At 46.5% G+C, this 13427-nt stretch overlaps 1 protein-coding gene across 4 annotated transcripts in view; it reads left to right on the top strand.

The window, feature by feature from the left end:
* COL5A1 (collagen type V alpha 1 chain) overlaps nt 1-13427 on the top strand; it is a 148324-nt gene that overhangs the window by 86427 nt on the left and 48470 nt on the right. For all 4 annotated transcript variants that reach the window (XM_064727571.1, XM_064727570.1, XM_064727572.1 and 1 more), the window contains 11 exons: nt 238-294; nt 1179-1232; nt 1830-1883; nt 3346-3399; nt 4454-4507; nt 4981-5034; nt 6954-6998; nt 8914-8967; nt 10550-10594; nt 11617-11670; nt 12124-12168. In XM_064727571.1, the coding sequence (XP_064583641.1) occupies nt 238-294; nt 1179-1232; nt 1830-1883; nt 3346-3399; nt 4454-4507; nt 4981-5034; nt 6954-6998; nt 8914-8967; nt 10550-10594; nt 11617-11670; nt 12124-12168 (570 nt within the window). The remainder of the gene's footprint in view (nt 1-237; nt 295-1178; nt 1233-1829; nt 1884-3345; nt 3400-4453; nt 4508-4980; nt 5035-6953; nt 6999-8913; nt 8968-10549; nt 10595-11616; nt 11671-12123; nt 12169-13427) is intronic.

The following is a 13427-nucleotide window of genomic DNA, read 5'->3' as shown; positions in this document are numbered from 1 at the left end:
CTTTCCATGACCCCAGGTGGCTCCAAGTGTCCCAGCCTGGCCTTGGACCCCACCAGGGATGGGGCACAGCAAATCTGGGCCAGGAGAAGCTGCTTGCCCGTTGTGGGTGGGATGGAATCTGCGATTCCCTGGGGATGTGGATGTTGCTCCAGGGGTTTGTGGGTGTGGGGAGAGCTGTGGCTGTGGCCCAGGGGTGGCTTTGTCACAAGGTGAGCCCTGTTTGTCCTTCTGTTGCAGCTGGCGCTGAGGGGACCTGCGGGACCCATGGGGCTGACGGGGCGGCCGGGCCCGATGGTGAGTGAGGGAAATGAGGGGATGGAAATGGGAGACGGAATTGGGGAGTGATGGAATTGGGGTGATGGAAATGGGGAGTGATGGAATTGGGGTGATGGAAATGGGGGGATGGAATTGGAGGGGTGGAAATGGGAAATTATGGAATTGAGGGGATGGGAATGGTGGGATGGAATTGGGGGATGGAAATGGGGGTTGATGGAATTGTGGGGGTGGAAATGATGGGATGGAATTGGGAGATAGAACTGGGGGATGGAATTAGGGAAGAATTGGGGGATGAAATGAGGAATGATGGAATTGGGAACGGAAATGGGGAATAATGGTATTGGGGGATGGAAATGGTGGGATGGAATTGGGGGATGGAAATGGGGGTTGATGGAATTGTGGGGGTGGAAATGATGGGATGGAATTGGGAGATAGAACTGGGGAGATGGAAATGGGGAGTGATGGAACTGTGGGATGGAATTGGGGAAGAATTGGGGGGATAGAAATGAGGAATGATGGAATTGGGGAATGGAAATGGGGAATAATGGTATTGGGGGGATGGAATTGGGGAGATGGAACTGGGGGATGGAAATGGTTGGATGGAAATGGTTGGATGGAAATGGGGGGGTGGAACTGGGGGATGGAAATGATAAGGGATGGAATTGGTGGGATGGAATTGGGAGATGGAACTGGGGGCATGGAACTGAGGAGTAATGGATTTGGTGAGGATGAAGATGAGGGAATGGAGCTGGGGAGTGATGGAATTGGTGAGGATGGAGCCAACCCAGCAGCTCCAGCTCCCTGTGGGCTCTGGATCCATGAATGGCCTTTCCTTAATGTGAAATCTTCTTCTCTGGCTCTCTTGGAGCAAAAATCTAATAAATCCTCTTCTCTGTCCAAAGGGACCCCCAGGCAGTGGAGGACTGAAGGGAGAAGCTGGAGAAATGGGACCTCAGGTGAGTGTGGAACTGGGGGAGATGGAGAAACGAGGCTGGAGCAGCCAGTCCTGCCTGAGAGGCTGTTGGGCAGCAGGGATTCAGTCACCCCGTGCCAGCTGGGAGCAGGAGGCTGTGGGAACATGTGTTTGGCATGGAAATGTCCCTCCAAGTGTCTGAGTGCAGGCTCTGGACATGGTTTGAAGCCAGCAGTGTAAAACTCTGGAAGAACACCCACGGAGGAGTCTTGCACATAAAAGATAATTTGAAGTGTGGAGAAATCACTAATGCTCAGGATATTGTTCTTCCAAGCCTTAAATCCTGCACTGAGGGAAAGTTCCCATTTTCTGATGGCAAGGGAAGTGAATTATGGGATGCATCTCCACCACCTGCTTGCCAAAGCTTCCCCATGGATAAACACCTCCAATTCCTGCCTGGAGATGCTCAGCTCCTTCCCTGTGTGTTTGGAACCACAGGCTCTGCTCCAGGGATTCATTTTGGAGCCCTGGTGGCCCTGAGAGCCCCAGCAGGGCCTGAAGTGGGCACTGATCTCTGGGTTTTGAGGTGACATTTCTTCCTTGAGGTGACATTTCCTCCTCTCTCCTTGATTCCTTGCAGGGTCCACGAGGCATCCAAGGTCCTCCCGGTCCTGCAGGGAAGCCAGGCCGCAGGGTGAGTGTCCTGGCAGCTGTGCTGAGCAGGCAGGAGCTGCAATTCCTGCTGGAAACTGCTCCTGCTGCCAAACAATTCCTCCCATTCCTCTGCACCGAGGGCGTTGCGCAAGAGCCGGCCGGCGGCCAGGCTGAGCTCGGCCATCCTGGGGGACACAAACCAGGATGAGAGTGAAAATTTGGGAGGGTAAAAATCAGGGTGGGAGTTAAATCTGGGAGGGTAAAAATCAGGGTGGAAGCTAAATCTGGAAGGGCACGAGGATGGGAGTCAAAATCTGGGAGGACACCAGGATAGGAGTTAAAATCTCAGAGGAGAGAAGGCTGGGAGTTGAAATTTGGGAGGACACAAATTTGGGAGCTGAAATCTGGGAGGAGAGTTAAAATTTGGGAGGACAGAAATCAGGATGGGAGTTAAAATCTGACAAGGATGGGAGTTAAAATTTGGGACACAAATGAGGAGGAGAGTTAAAGTTTGGGAGGACAGAAACCAGAATTGGAGTTAAATCTGGGAGGACACCAGGATAGGAGTTAAATCTCAGAGGAGAGAAGGATAGGGGTTGAAATCGGGGAGGACACAAATGAGGAGGAGAGTTAAAGTTTGAGAGGACAGAAACCAGGATGGGAGTTAAATCTGGGAGGGCACAAAGATGGGAGTTAAAATTTGGGAGGACACAAATGAGAATGGGAGTTAAAATTTGGGACATGAATGGAAATGGGAGTTGGAATCTGTGAGGACACACATGAGGAGGAGAGTTAAAGTTTGGGAGGATGGGAGTTGAAAACTGGGAGGACAGAAATGAGGAGGAGAATTAAAATCTGGGAGGACAGAAACCAGGACAGGAGTTAAAATCTGGGAGGACACAAAGAAGGATGGGAGTTAAAATCCAGTGTGGGGGGAATTCAAAGCTGCTCATCCCACTCTTTTATCCTGGGGGTTTTTTGGCTCCCTGGTGTTGGGGTTGCAGCTGCACAAATGCTTTGAACTGGCTTGGAGTCCCCACTCCTGGCAGAACCCAGTCCCAAGAATGGATCAGGTGTAAATCCTGCTCTGTTTCCACCCCTAATTCTGATTTTTATTTCACACCACCCTCTGGCTCGCCATTACTCAACTTGCCAGAGGAAGGAACGAGCAAATCTCGTGTGTGACCCACTTCTGCCTTCCTGGAAACAGAAACTCTCATTTTAATTTGCAGCCATCATCATTAGCATCTCTTCAAATGTGCTGGGAGATTTTATTTTTTCACATAAAACCAACGACCATGGCCCATGTAGTGAAGTGGCTTTGCTGCCATTCATCTCCCACCTCTTATTGACCCCAGGATGTTGTTTCAAACACAAAACAGGGATTTTTCCCTCACCAGGAGGAGCTGCCTGGCTTAAATAAACCCTCTCTCTGGCTTAGCTAAACCCAGTTGTGGTTCTGTGTTACCCTCTGGATTTGACTTTGGTGTTCTGTGTTGCAGGGACGAGCTGGCAGTGACGGTGCCCGGGGGATGCCAGGCCAGACAGGACCAAAGGTAGGGCCAGGTTTTTATGGATTTGGGGAATTTGCACCTTCCCTTCAGCAGGAATGAGCTGAGGGACCCATGGAGAAGGAGCCCAGCTTGCCTGGATGAGGTTGTGAGCTGGTCCAGAGGTTCCTGTGAAGACAAAAAGTCTTCATGGAACACGGAGGTTAAGGGAGGGAAGTTAAACACACTCCTGGAAGGCAGAATAGCAATTTTCCCTTTTCTTTTCCTGTTTTTTGGGTTTTTTTTTAATGCCACTTTTTTCAACTGCTGGATGAAATATGCTGCAGTTGTAGAGCAAACACTTCAGAATCCCAATTACAAAAAACAAACAGAACAAGTGGCTGGGAAGTCTCTAGAGTAGAAGCACCAAAAACCACCTCTTAAGCAGGTGAGGAAATGGTGAGGAATTTTAATCCTCACTATAATTTTTTATTGGAGACAAAATCCCTTCATTCTCCTGCGATCTGCCAGAATTATCAAGCAGGGAAGAAGCTGCTGTGCTGGAAATTCACATGGAAAATCATTTCAGCTGGGGGAAGAGGGAAGAGTTTAGCTCCAAATGACACTGTGGTGGTTTTTACATGAGATAATAACAAATTTCAAATTTTACCCTAATTTTATCCTAATTGTCATTACTCTCTCTTTTAGTTACTGTTAATAAATTTTTCTTTATACCGTTTAAGTTTTAAACCTACTTTACCTTTCTCCTATCCTACCTTACAACAAAAAGTAAATACACTAATAATTAACCAACACTAAAACCCACCACCCTCATTAATACACCATCAAAGAAAATCTCCAAATTAACAAAATCTCAAATTAACAAACCAAAACTACTACAGACTTGGAGGTGTTTTTTGGGTTTTTTTTCCTTTGTTTTAATCCATAACTTTGAAATCATCCTTGGTCTGATGGAAGGCTGAATGTCTGAGGGAGAAAATCCATTGTTCCTCGACACAGAAAGGAAATAAACAGGAAGGGTGCTCAAATACAGCTGGAAATGTGTTTGAAATGGTTTGAAACTGGTTTAAAATGTGTTTTTGACTGGTTTTGCTTTCAGGGTGACCGAGGCTTTGATGGCTTGGCTGGTTTGCCTGGTGAGAAGGGAAACAGGGTGAGTGTTCTTCCTCTTGTGGGAGGAGGAGGAGGAGGCTGGGAGGGACTGGGATGAGGCACAGGAGAGGATGAAAGAGCCTGTGGGATGTCACAGCGCCCTCACATTCCAGAGAGCTGCAAAATCCCTCTGCAGGATCCTCCTGGGGCTGCTCCAGATTGGGATGGGGTGGAAAAAATCACCTTAATGCAGTGCAGCCTGAAAATCCAAAGCAAGAGGCAAAAACTGCTGTTGCACGGGCTGGGAATTGCTTGAAATTACAATTTATAATTTAAAAAATGGAGGAAAGTGGGTTTTTTGGCAGGATGTCCCTCTCCTCCCTGGAGCAGAGAGAGTGGCAGCTCTGAGGGCCCAGGGACCTCCAGCACAGACAGAAAATTCAAATCCATGCCTTGGTTCATCCCCATTCCCTGGTGGTTTCCATTGCCAGAGGGTTTGCACCTCCTCTGCAGCATTTTCTGCTTTTTTTGCAGGGAGAGCCAGGCCCCCACGGCCCCCCAGGGGCTCCTGGAGAGGATGGGGAGAGGGTAAGTGTGCCTGGGATTGGGAATTCCTAAGGAAAACCTGGGAACAAGGAGCAGGGGCAGCATCAGGCAGGAGCTCCCTGTCCCTGAGCCTTCCCTGGGAGGGAAGCGGGGCAAGGGAGATGTGGATGGAAGTGGAAAGGGGAATTTGGCCTAAAGATGTGGTCAGGAAAGTCAGGTTTTGTTAAAGGGAAAGAAAACAGCACAGGGAGAAAATTATTGCTCACAGTGAGCAAATGATGGCTTCTGAATTTCTGAAATCCAGAGGAAATGTTGACTTCTGAAATGATGGCTTCTGAATTTCTGAAATCCAGAGGAAATGATGGCTTCTGAATTTCTGGAATCCAGAGGATTGCAGAGAGATTTGGGGAGCAGAAGTTCCAGACAGAGGCAGGAATCAAAGATTGAATTGTTCACTTCTCCTTCAGCCAGAAGATGTTTAGCAAAGCCCAGACTAAGTGATCCCAGCTCTGATTTAAGGAGAGAGCTTAAAAATGCTGGTGTGTGGTTCTAACCTGAGGAGCATGGTGGATTTCCCAGCTCTCATCCCCTTCCATGGTGTTTTCTTCCCACTTTGTGTCCCTGCAAAGCTCAGATAATCACTCTCCACAACCTGGGGAGGGTTGGTTAATTAATTGTGGCTGTAAAATGCTCTGAGGTTGAGCAGAGCAGAGCTGGAGGGGGAAGGAGGAGAGTCAGAATCCCAAAGGGAAAAAGAAAATTCCAGGAGGGCAGGACTGGGAGCAGAGCAGGGAGTGATGAGCACTGGAGGAAGGTTTCCAAGGGCTTGGTTTCCTCAGGTTTGGGGTGAAAAATAACTCAGGGGAAGCACCATTTGATCATTTTGGGGTTTTATCCCAGCAGACATGGGAGAGGAGGGAGGAAATTCCCCTGCCATGTTTTCCTTATTCCATGTGATGCTCCTATTCCTGTAACCCTGTAACATTTCATTTTAATTCCTCAGCCCTCTCTGCATCACACAAAGGAGGCTGTGGAATATTTGGGCAGGCAGTTAAAGCTGCCCATCAATCAGGAACGATTTTCCTCCCTCCATGGCAGGGAAGGAGCCCCATCCATACAAATCCCAGAGTTTCCCTCACTTCAGAAAGGGGCTGAGATTAAAGTGAGCTCTCAGTGAGTGCTCCCATCCCTTTCCTTCCACTCCAAAGGCTCCAGGAGGGGCTGGGCTGGGATTTCCAACAATTTGCAGGAATTCCAATTCTCCCGCTGTGTTTTTCTTATTCTATGTGATGCTCCCATCCCAACAATTTCAGCAGTGCCAAGTTCTAGTAGAGAGGGGCAGGAGTGGAAGGAAAACACCAGGAGAGCAGAAATCCTCACGCTGGAGGACCCAAAGCCTTCAAAATGTACATTTATGGAAACCTTCCCAGCCTTGCTGAGCTGTGTGGGTTGTCCATGGTAAAATCTCAATCTGGAGGGATTTTTGGGATGATCCATTGGTGTTACCAGGTCATCCTTCATGAATTCCCAGCTGGAATGACTTGGCTGCAGAGTGTGGTTACAGGGTGACCCTTCTGCAGCTTCTGGTTTATCTGAGGAGCTCTGATTTGCCTAAACCCCATCCCCTTGTTCTTCAGTTTATAACCCTGCCTTGTTATTCAGTTTGGTCTCAAATCTTGTGGTTGTTGGCTCCCCTGCCCTGAGCTGTGTCTGCAGCCCCTTGTCTGGTGGCAAAATCCACTTTTCTAAACATCAGCAAGGATTCTGAAGGATCCTCAGGTCTTTCTAGTCTTTGGTAAACTCAGTTTTAGTCCTCAGGCTTCCAAGGCATGGAAACCCTGCCAGTCCTGCAGAGAAACTGCTTTTCTATGGGAATATTATTTAAAAAGGACAAAACTGAATTAAATGTGGATTTTTTTCTGTCTCTTGCTGCTTCTCTCCGTGCCTCTGCTGCTGCCCAGGGAGATGATGGAGAAGTTGGACCCCGGGGTCTCCCTGGAGAACCTGTGAGTATCCCCCTCCCCTTTCTGTGGATTTGGGGTGGAAAAAGGAATTTTTGGGGCTCTCATGGGGCAGCTTTGCCCTGAGATCCTGCAAGGGTTGAGCTCAGCTTGAAGCTCCACATGGACAATATGAGAGTGGCTGTGCTGGAACAACTCTGCTTTGCTTATTTTCATTCATAGTTTTCCCCTTGTTTTCACTCCCACAAAGGTGTTTGTTTGATTTGGTTTGGTTCTTTAATGAAGAAAAAGTCTCATTGATTGCTCACAAAAAAAATCATAACTGTAAATATAAAACTTAGATTAATGTAATATTTTTCCTGCCTGTATCCTTCTCTCTGCTTTGGGATTGAGGTAATCAGGCTGGGGTAGAAATTAGGTGTGGTAAATAGGTATAAAATACATTATTTGTGAGTGTTCATAGGAAATCCCAGTGAGAACAGGGTTTTATCTCAGGGCAGTGGCATCTCCACCACTGTCCCCAGTGTCAGTGACTCCTGATAAACCTCAGGGTGAAATCCTGGCAGGATTGAGCTCAGGGACACTTTTCTATCTGACTTCAGTGGGGTCAATATCCTGTTCCCAGTGCACAGGAGTTCCTAAATCTGCTCTCTGTCAGTGTTTGGAGCCCACGCGCTGCAGAGCAGCTGCAGGAGGAGCTGGGAATTCCTGGTCTCAGGAAGGATAAAGGAGATCTCACTGGGCTTGGACAAATCCTTTGGACCAAGCCACAGAAATGCTTTCAAGGAGAATCCCACTAACAAAACAAACAGACAGGCTGTCAATGAAATACTCTGAAAAGGCATTTTGCCCCTAATACTGAGTTTTTCTCACTTTATTGGCAATGCAGACTGCTCCTGCTGCCTGCAGATTTCTGTGTGGCTGCTGATTTCACCCTGAATGCATTTCCTCTGTTGTGAATAGAACATTCTCCATCGTTTCTTCCCAAACCCCTGATTTGGTTGTGCGTGGTGGCCTGAGATTAATTGATGGCAATTGCTGGGCACAGTTCATGGCAGAGAGGGAAGGGTTGGCATTTACAGACTCGCTGGAGCTAAATTATAGACAAGATGTCTGATTAACTTCTGGGAAAGATTAATCAACTCAGCTATCTCCTTAGCACATGTCCAAGCAATAACTTATGGCTTATTAACTTCTTAAAAGCATTTATGTGCTCAGGTAACACAGCAACAACAGAGGAGCTTAAATGAGGAATGGAATAACTTGGCTGCAAAGAGTGTGGGTTACAGGGTAATCCAGGAGTAGGATTAAATTGTTTTTTTTTTAATTGCTTCAAAGGGGATTTGTTCCAACCCAAGGAATAAATGCCTCTACTACTACTACTACTATTATTATTATTATTATTATTATTATTATTGTTATTATAATTATTATTAATAATAATATATAATAATTATATAATAATAATAATTAATAATAATAATAATAATAATAATAACATATAATATATATATATAATATAATATACATATAATATATATAATATATATAATATAATAATATATATATCATAATATAATAAATATAATATAATAATATTATATAGATTATATTATGTTATATTATGCTATGTTATATTATGTTATGTTATTTATTTATATCTATTTATTATTTATTATTATTTATTTATATTTATATTTATTCTATTATTTATTATTTATTCATTTATTATATTCCATTATATTCCATTATATTCCATTATATTCCATTATATTCCATTATATTCCATTATATTATATTTATTTACTGAAGGCTCTCTGCCCACAGGATTTCTCTCCCAGTTTGTAGCTCAGGGAAGCTGCTGCAATCCCTGCAAGGTCCTTCCAAACCCTGCTGTGTCCATGCCCAGCATGATGCTCATCCTCAGATGGGAATTCTCACCCTGTTTTTCCCCCCACAGGGACCCCGAGGACTTCTGGGCCCCAAGGGACCCCCAGGACCCCCAGGGCCCCCGGTGAGTTCCCTGCTCCAGAACCTTCCAGACAAAATCCCAACCTCAGCCATCCCAGCACGGCCTCCAGCTGCAGAATTGGCCACATCTGGGCAGTGAGAAGCAGTGGAGTCCCAAAAGGAGCTCATGGCTCTGCTTTCCCCATATCCTCAGTGGTGTCACGTCCGTGCAGGGCAGATTTGCCCCACCTGAGTAAATATGAACTCCTTGCTCAGGCTGGAGGGGAGGGATGGGAGTGATTAACACAGAGCCTTTGCCATTAACTGCTGCCTCAGGGCTCTGGAGCAGCTCCTTCGTATTCCAGGCCAGAGCATTTGGGATTTTATCCAGCAGATCTCATCCCTGGAACTGCTGATGCAGGGGCTGTCCCTGAATCTCTGCTGCTCTGGGATCCCAAACCTTAAAGCTCAAAGGGTCACTGCTTAATCTGAAGCAGTTCCTTCATATTCCAGGCCAGAGCATGTAGGATTTTATTTAGCAGATCTCATCCCTGGAAGTGCTGATGCAGGGGCTGTCCCTAAATCATTTCTGCTTCGGGATCCCAGAGCTTAAAACCCCAACCCCAAAGCTCAAGGGGTCAGTGCTTCATCTGAAGCAGCTCCTTCATATAGGATTTTATTTAGCAAATCTCATCCCTGGAAGTGCTGATGCAGAGGTTGTCCATAAATCATTTCTCCTCTGGAATCCCAGAGTTTAAAACCCCAAAGCTCAAGGGGTCAGTGCTTAATGGGGAACATTTTGTGGCCTTTCAGCCCTCCTGGGATGTGAAGAACTTTGCTGTGAGCTCCTGGGGGTTTAATGAGGATTCAGGGTTTGCTCCCAAACTGCCTCATCTCCCATGGATGGGATGTTGCACCCCTCAGGATAAATATCCTGGAGAAAAGGAGGCTCAGGGAAATCTCATTCTCTATAACAAGCAGGAGGTTGTGGGGAGGGGGATCAGGCCCTTTTCCCAACAAGCAACAGGATGAGAGGAAAATTGTGCCAGGGGAGAAAATTTCTTCCTGGAAGGAACTGTCAAGCAGTGCCCAGGGAATGTGGAGTCCACATCCCTGGGAGGGCTCAAAGCCCACGTGGATGTGGCACCTGGGGATGTGGCTGGCTTCATGCTGGGTTTGATGATTTTTGATGATTTTAGAGGTGTTTTCCAACCTGAACAATCCCATGATTCTGAACTGGTGGCAGGGGGACATCTCCATGTTCCTCCCTCAGTGAAGGTGCTCAGGGAGTGCCAGTCCCAGGTGAATTCTGTTTTGGCACAGCTCTGTCAGGGATTTTTCCCCTTTTTCCTCTGCCATTCCATGCTTGTGGGATGCAATCCAGCCAGGATTGCCTCAGCCTGATGCTGCCTGTGCCTCCCAGACTAGTTAAACCAAAGAGAAAAGCACCAAAATTACTTTAGAAATTCACCTGGATTCATGGAATTTGCTGCTTTACCAAACACCTTTACGAAATTATTCCCTTTCCACCTGGTCCAAAGGAATTCTTGATTTATTTTTATTATTTTTATGGCAATTTCCCTGCATTTGTGGTGTGAAATAATGTGATATTTTCTTACTGCTGTGTTTTTTAAATCCTTTCAAAGGGTGTGGCTGGCATGGATGGACCAACAGGTCCCAAAGGGAATGTGGTAAGTCCTCCCAGCACATTTTTACAGGCAGTTCAGGTTTTCTATAGGGCAAAATGCAAAATTCTCTTATATTACATTTGCTAATTGCTTTTTAGCCTGGTCTAGATTCCTATCAAAGCTCATGGAAAACACCAGGAACATCTTCCTGCAGTAAATGGATGTTAATTTATTGTAATTTCTGATGGAATGACACATTATTTCTCCATGAAAGATGAAACATTTTCCTCGAGATGAGTGCTGAGCTAATGAATATCAAAATAGAGACATTAAACAGAGAGGGGAAAAAACTGGGATGGGATGGGATGGGATGGGATGGGATGGGATGGGATGGGATGGGATGGGATGGGATGGGATGGGATGGATTCCCTGGAGAATAAATGCAGTCCTGTGGTGGTGTTCACAGGATGAGAATCTTGACTCCATGTTTCAGAAGGCTGATTTATTATTGTATTATTTGTATTAAAAGAAAATGATATATTAAAACTATACTAAAAGAACAGAAGAAAGGATTTCATCAGAAGGCTTGAAAGGAATAGAAATCAATGATAATAAAAGCTGATGACTCTCAGAGAGTCCAAGCCAGCTGACTGTGATTGGCCATTAATTAAAAACAACCAACATGGACCAATCAAAGATGCACCTGTTGCATTCCACAGCAGCAGATAATTATTGTTTTTCTTGTCCTCTGAGGCTTCTCAGGAGAAAAATCCTGGCAAAGGGATTTTTCAGAAAATATCATGTCTACACAGACCAGGAGGTGTTAGAGCCTTGCTCAGCTCCTTTGGGCTGGAAATCCTTGGGGAGGAGTCAATGTGCCTGGAAATCACTTCCCCCTTCCCTTTCCCTATGGGAAAAGCTGATTCAGGAGCTTTTGGAGGGTCAGAGAGGGCTCAGGGAGCTGTGGGAGGGTGTGGATCCAGCCCAGGTGTATCCAGCAGTGGGAATGCAGGCACTCAGCTGGGGGGAGATGCAGGAATTGTGCTTCCATCTCACCTTTCCCACCTGCCCTTGTGTCCCCACAGGGCCCTCAGGGCGAGCCAGGGCCCCCAGGACAGCAGGGCAACCCAGGGGCTCAGGTAAGGACAAATCTCCTTCTCCACAGCTGGGAAAAAACAGGGGGAATTCAGCACCAGAAAGGGGAGCAGCATTTGGGGAGATTTGGCTTGAGGAAACATTTCCAGTCCAAAAAATCTTCCTGCAAACCCTCCCAGAGTGGGATCCCCCAGCTGTCACCTGGCTGTGGCACGGCCAGAGCAGCTCCAGGTGGCCAAATCCCATCCTGTGGGATGTTTAACATTCCCTGTGCAGTTCCTGGTGAACAATGCACATCTCCAGGCTTTTCCCATGGCTCTCAGGGGATCCTGCTCCTCAGAGCATCCCTGACATTTTATTGCCCCCCACAAGACATTTTGGTAATGAATGGAGCTGGGGATATAATGCACTAAAATAATGCACAGCCAAGATGCATTTGGAAGGAATAACTCACTCCTTAACGACCTAAATTTTAATTTTTTTTTTGTTTTTCACAGGGTCTTCCAGGTCCACAAGGCGCCATCGGTCCCCCAGGAGAGAAAGTGAGTTGAAATTCAGCTCTGGGTTCTCCTTCCTCAGCCGTGGATTTGCATTTTGCTCCTTCAGCTGCTCCTTTGCCCCATGTGCAACATCTGTTTGCAGCCGTGGCCATGAAAGTCTAATGCTCTCATTCCAGACAGAGGAGAGCTCAGGCCAGCTCAGTTCACCTCTAATTCATCATATTTGCATTCATTTCCCCTCTGAGGAGAAACATTTTGAAGGCAGCCTATGGTAAAACATGAGGAGAGGATTGAAAATTGATTTTTTTTCCTGTGGGTTTTGGGAGTCTGAGTGGGATGATAATGGGGAGAGCCCGTGGATCCTTTCCCTCTGCCTCTGATTTTCTGGCTGTTGACATGGGGCTGGTGCTGGCCTTGGACCAGCAGGGTTTAATGGGGGTGAATTTACCCCAAGAGCTCTGGAACCAGTGGGATTTAAAGGAGGAAAATTTCCCCCAAGGACTCTGGGACCAGCAGAATTTAAAGGGGTGAATTTACCCCAAGAGCTCTGGATCCAGCAGGGTTTAAAGGGGGAGAACTTTCCCCCATGAGCCCTGGAATGAGCAGGATTTAAATGAGAAAAGTTTCCTCCAAGGGCTCTGGGATCAGAAGGATTTAAAGGGAGTGAATTTACCTCAAGAGCTCTGGAACCAGCAGGATTTAAGGGGGAAAAGTTTCCTCCAAGAGCTCTAGAACTTGCAGAATTTAAAGGAGGAAAATTTCACCCAAGAACTCTGGGACCAGCAGGATTTAAAGGAGGAAAAGTTTCCTACAAGAGCTCTGGAACCAGGAGGATTTAAAAGGGGAAAAGTTTCTTCCAAGAGCTCTAGAACTTGCAGAATTTAAAGGAGGAAAATTTCACCCAAGAGCTTTGAGACCAGCAGGATTTAAAGGGGGTGAATTTCCCCCAAGAGCTGTGGAACCTGTAGGATTTAAAGGACGAAAGGTGTCCTCCAAGAGCTCTAAAACTTGCAGGATTTAAAGGAGGAAAACTTTCCCCCAAGAGCTCTGGGATCAGCAGGAATTAAAGGGGGAGAAATTTCCCCCAAGAGCTCTGGGACCAGCAGGATTTAAAGGAGGAAAAGTTTCCTACAAGGGCTCTGGGATCAGGAGGATTTAAAGGGGGTGAATGTCCCCCAAGAGCTCTGGAACCTGTAGGATTTAAAAGGGGAAAAGTTTCCCCCAAGAGCTCTGGGATCAGCAGGAATTAAAGGGGGAGAAATTTCCCCCAAGAGCTCTGGAACCAGCAGGATTTAAAGAAG

Source organism: Zonotrichia leucophrys, chromosome 17 (genome assembly GCF_028769735.1).
Source record: "Zonotrichia leucophrys gambelii isolate GWCS_2022_RI chromosome 17, RI_Zleu_2.0, whole genome shotgun sequence".
Classification (NCBI taxonomy): Eukaryota; Metazoa; Chordata; class Aves; order Passeriformes; family Passerellidae; genus Zonotrichia; species Zonotrichia leucophrys.
The sequence above is the reverse complement of the archived record's forward strand: the minus strand, read 5'-3'. Positions and strand labels throughout refer to the sequence as shown.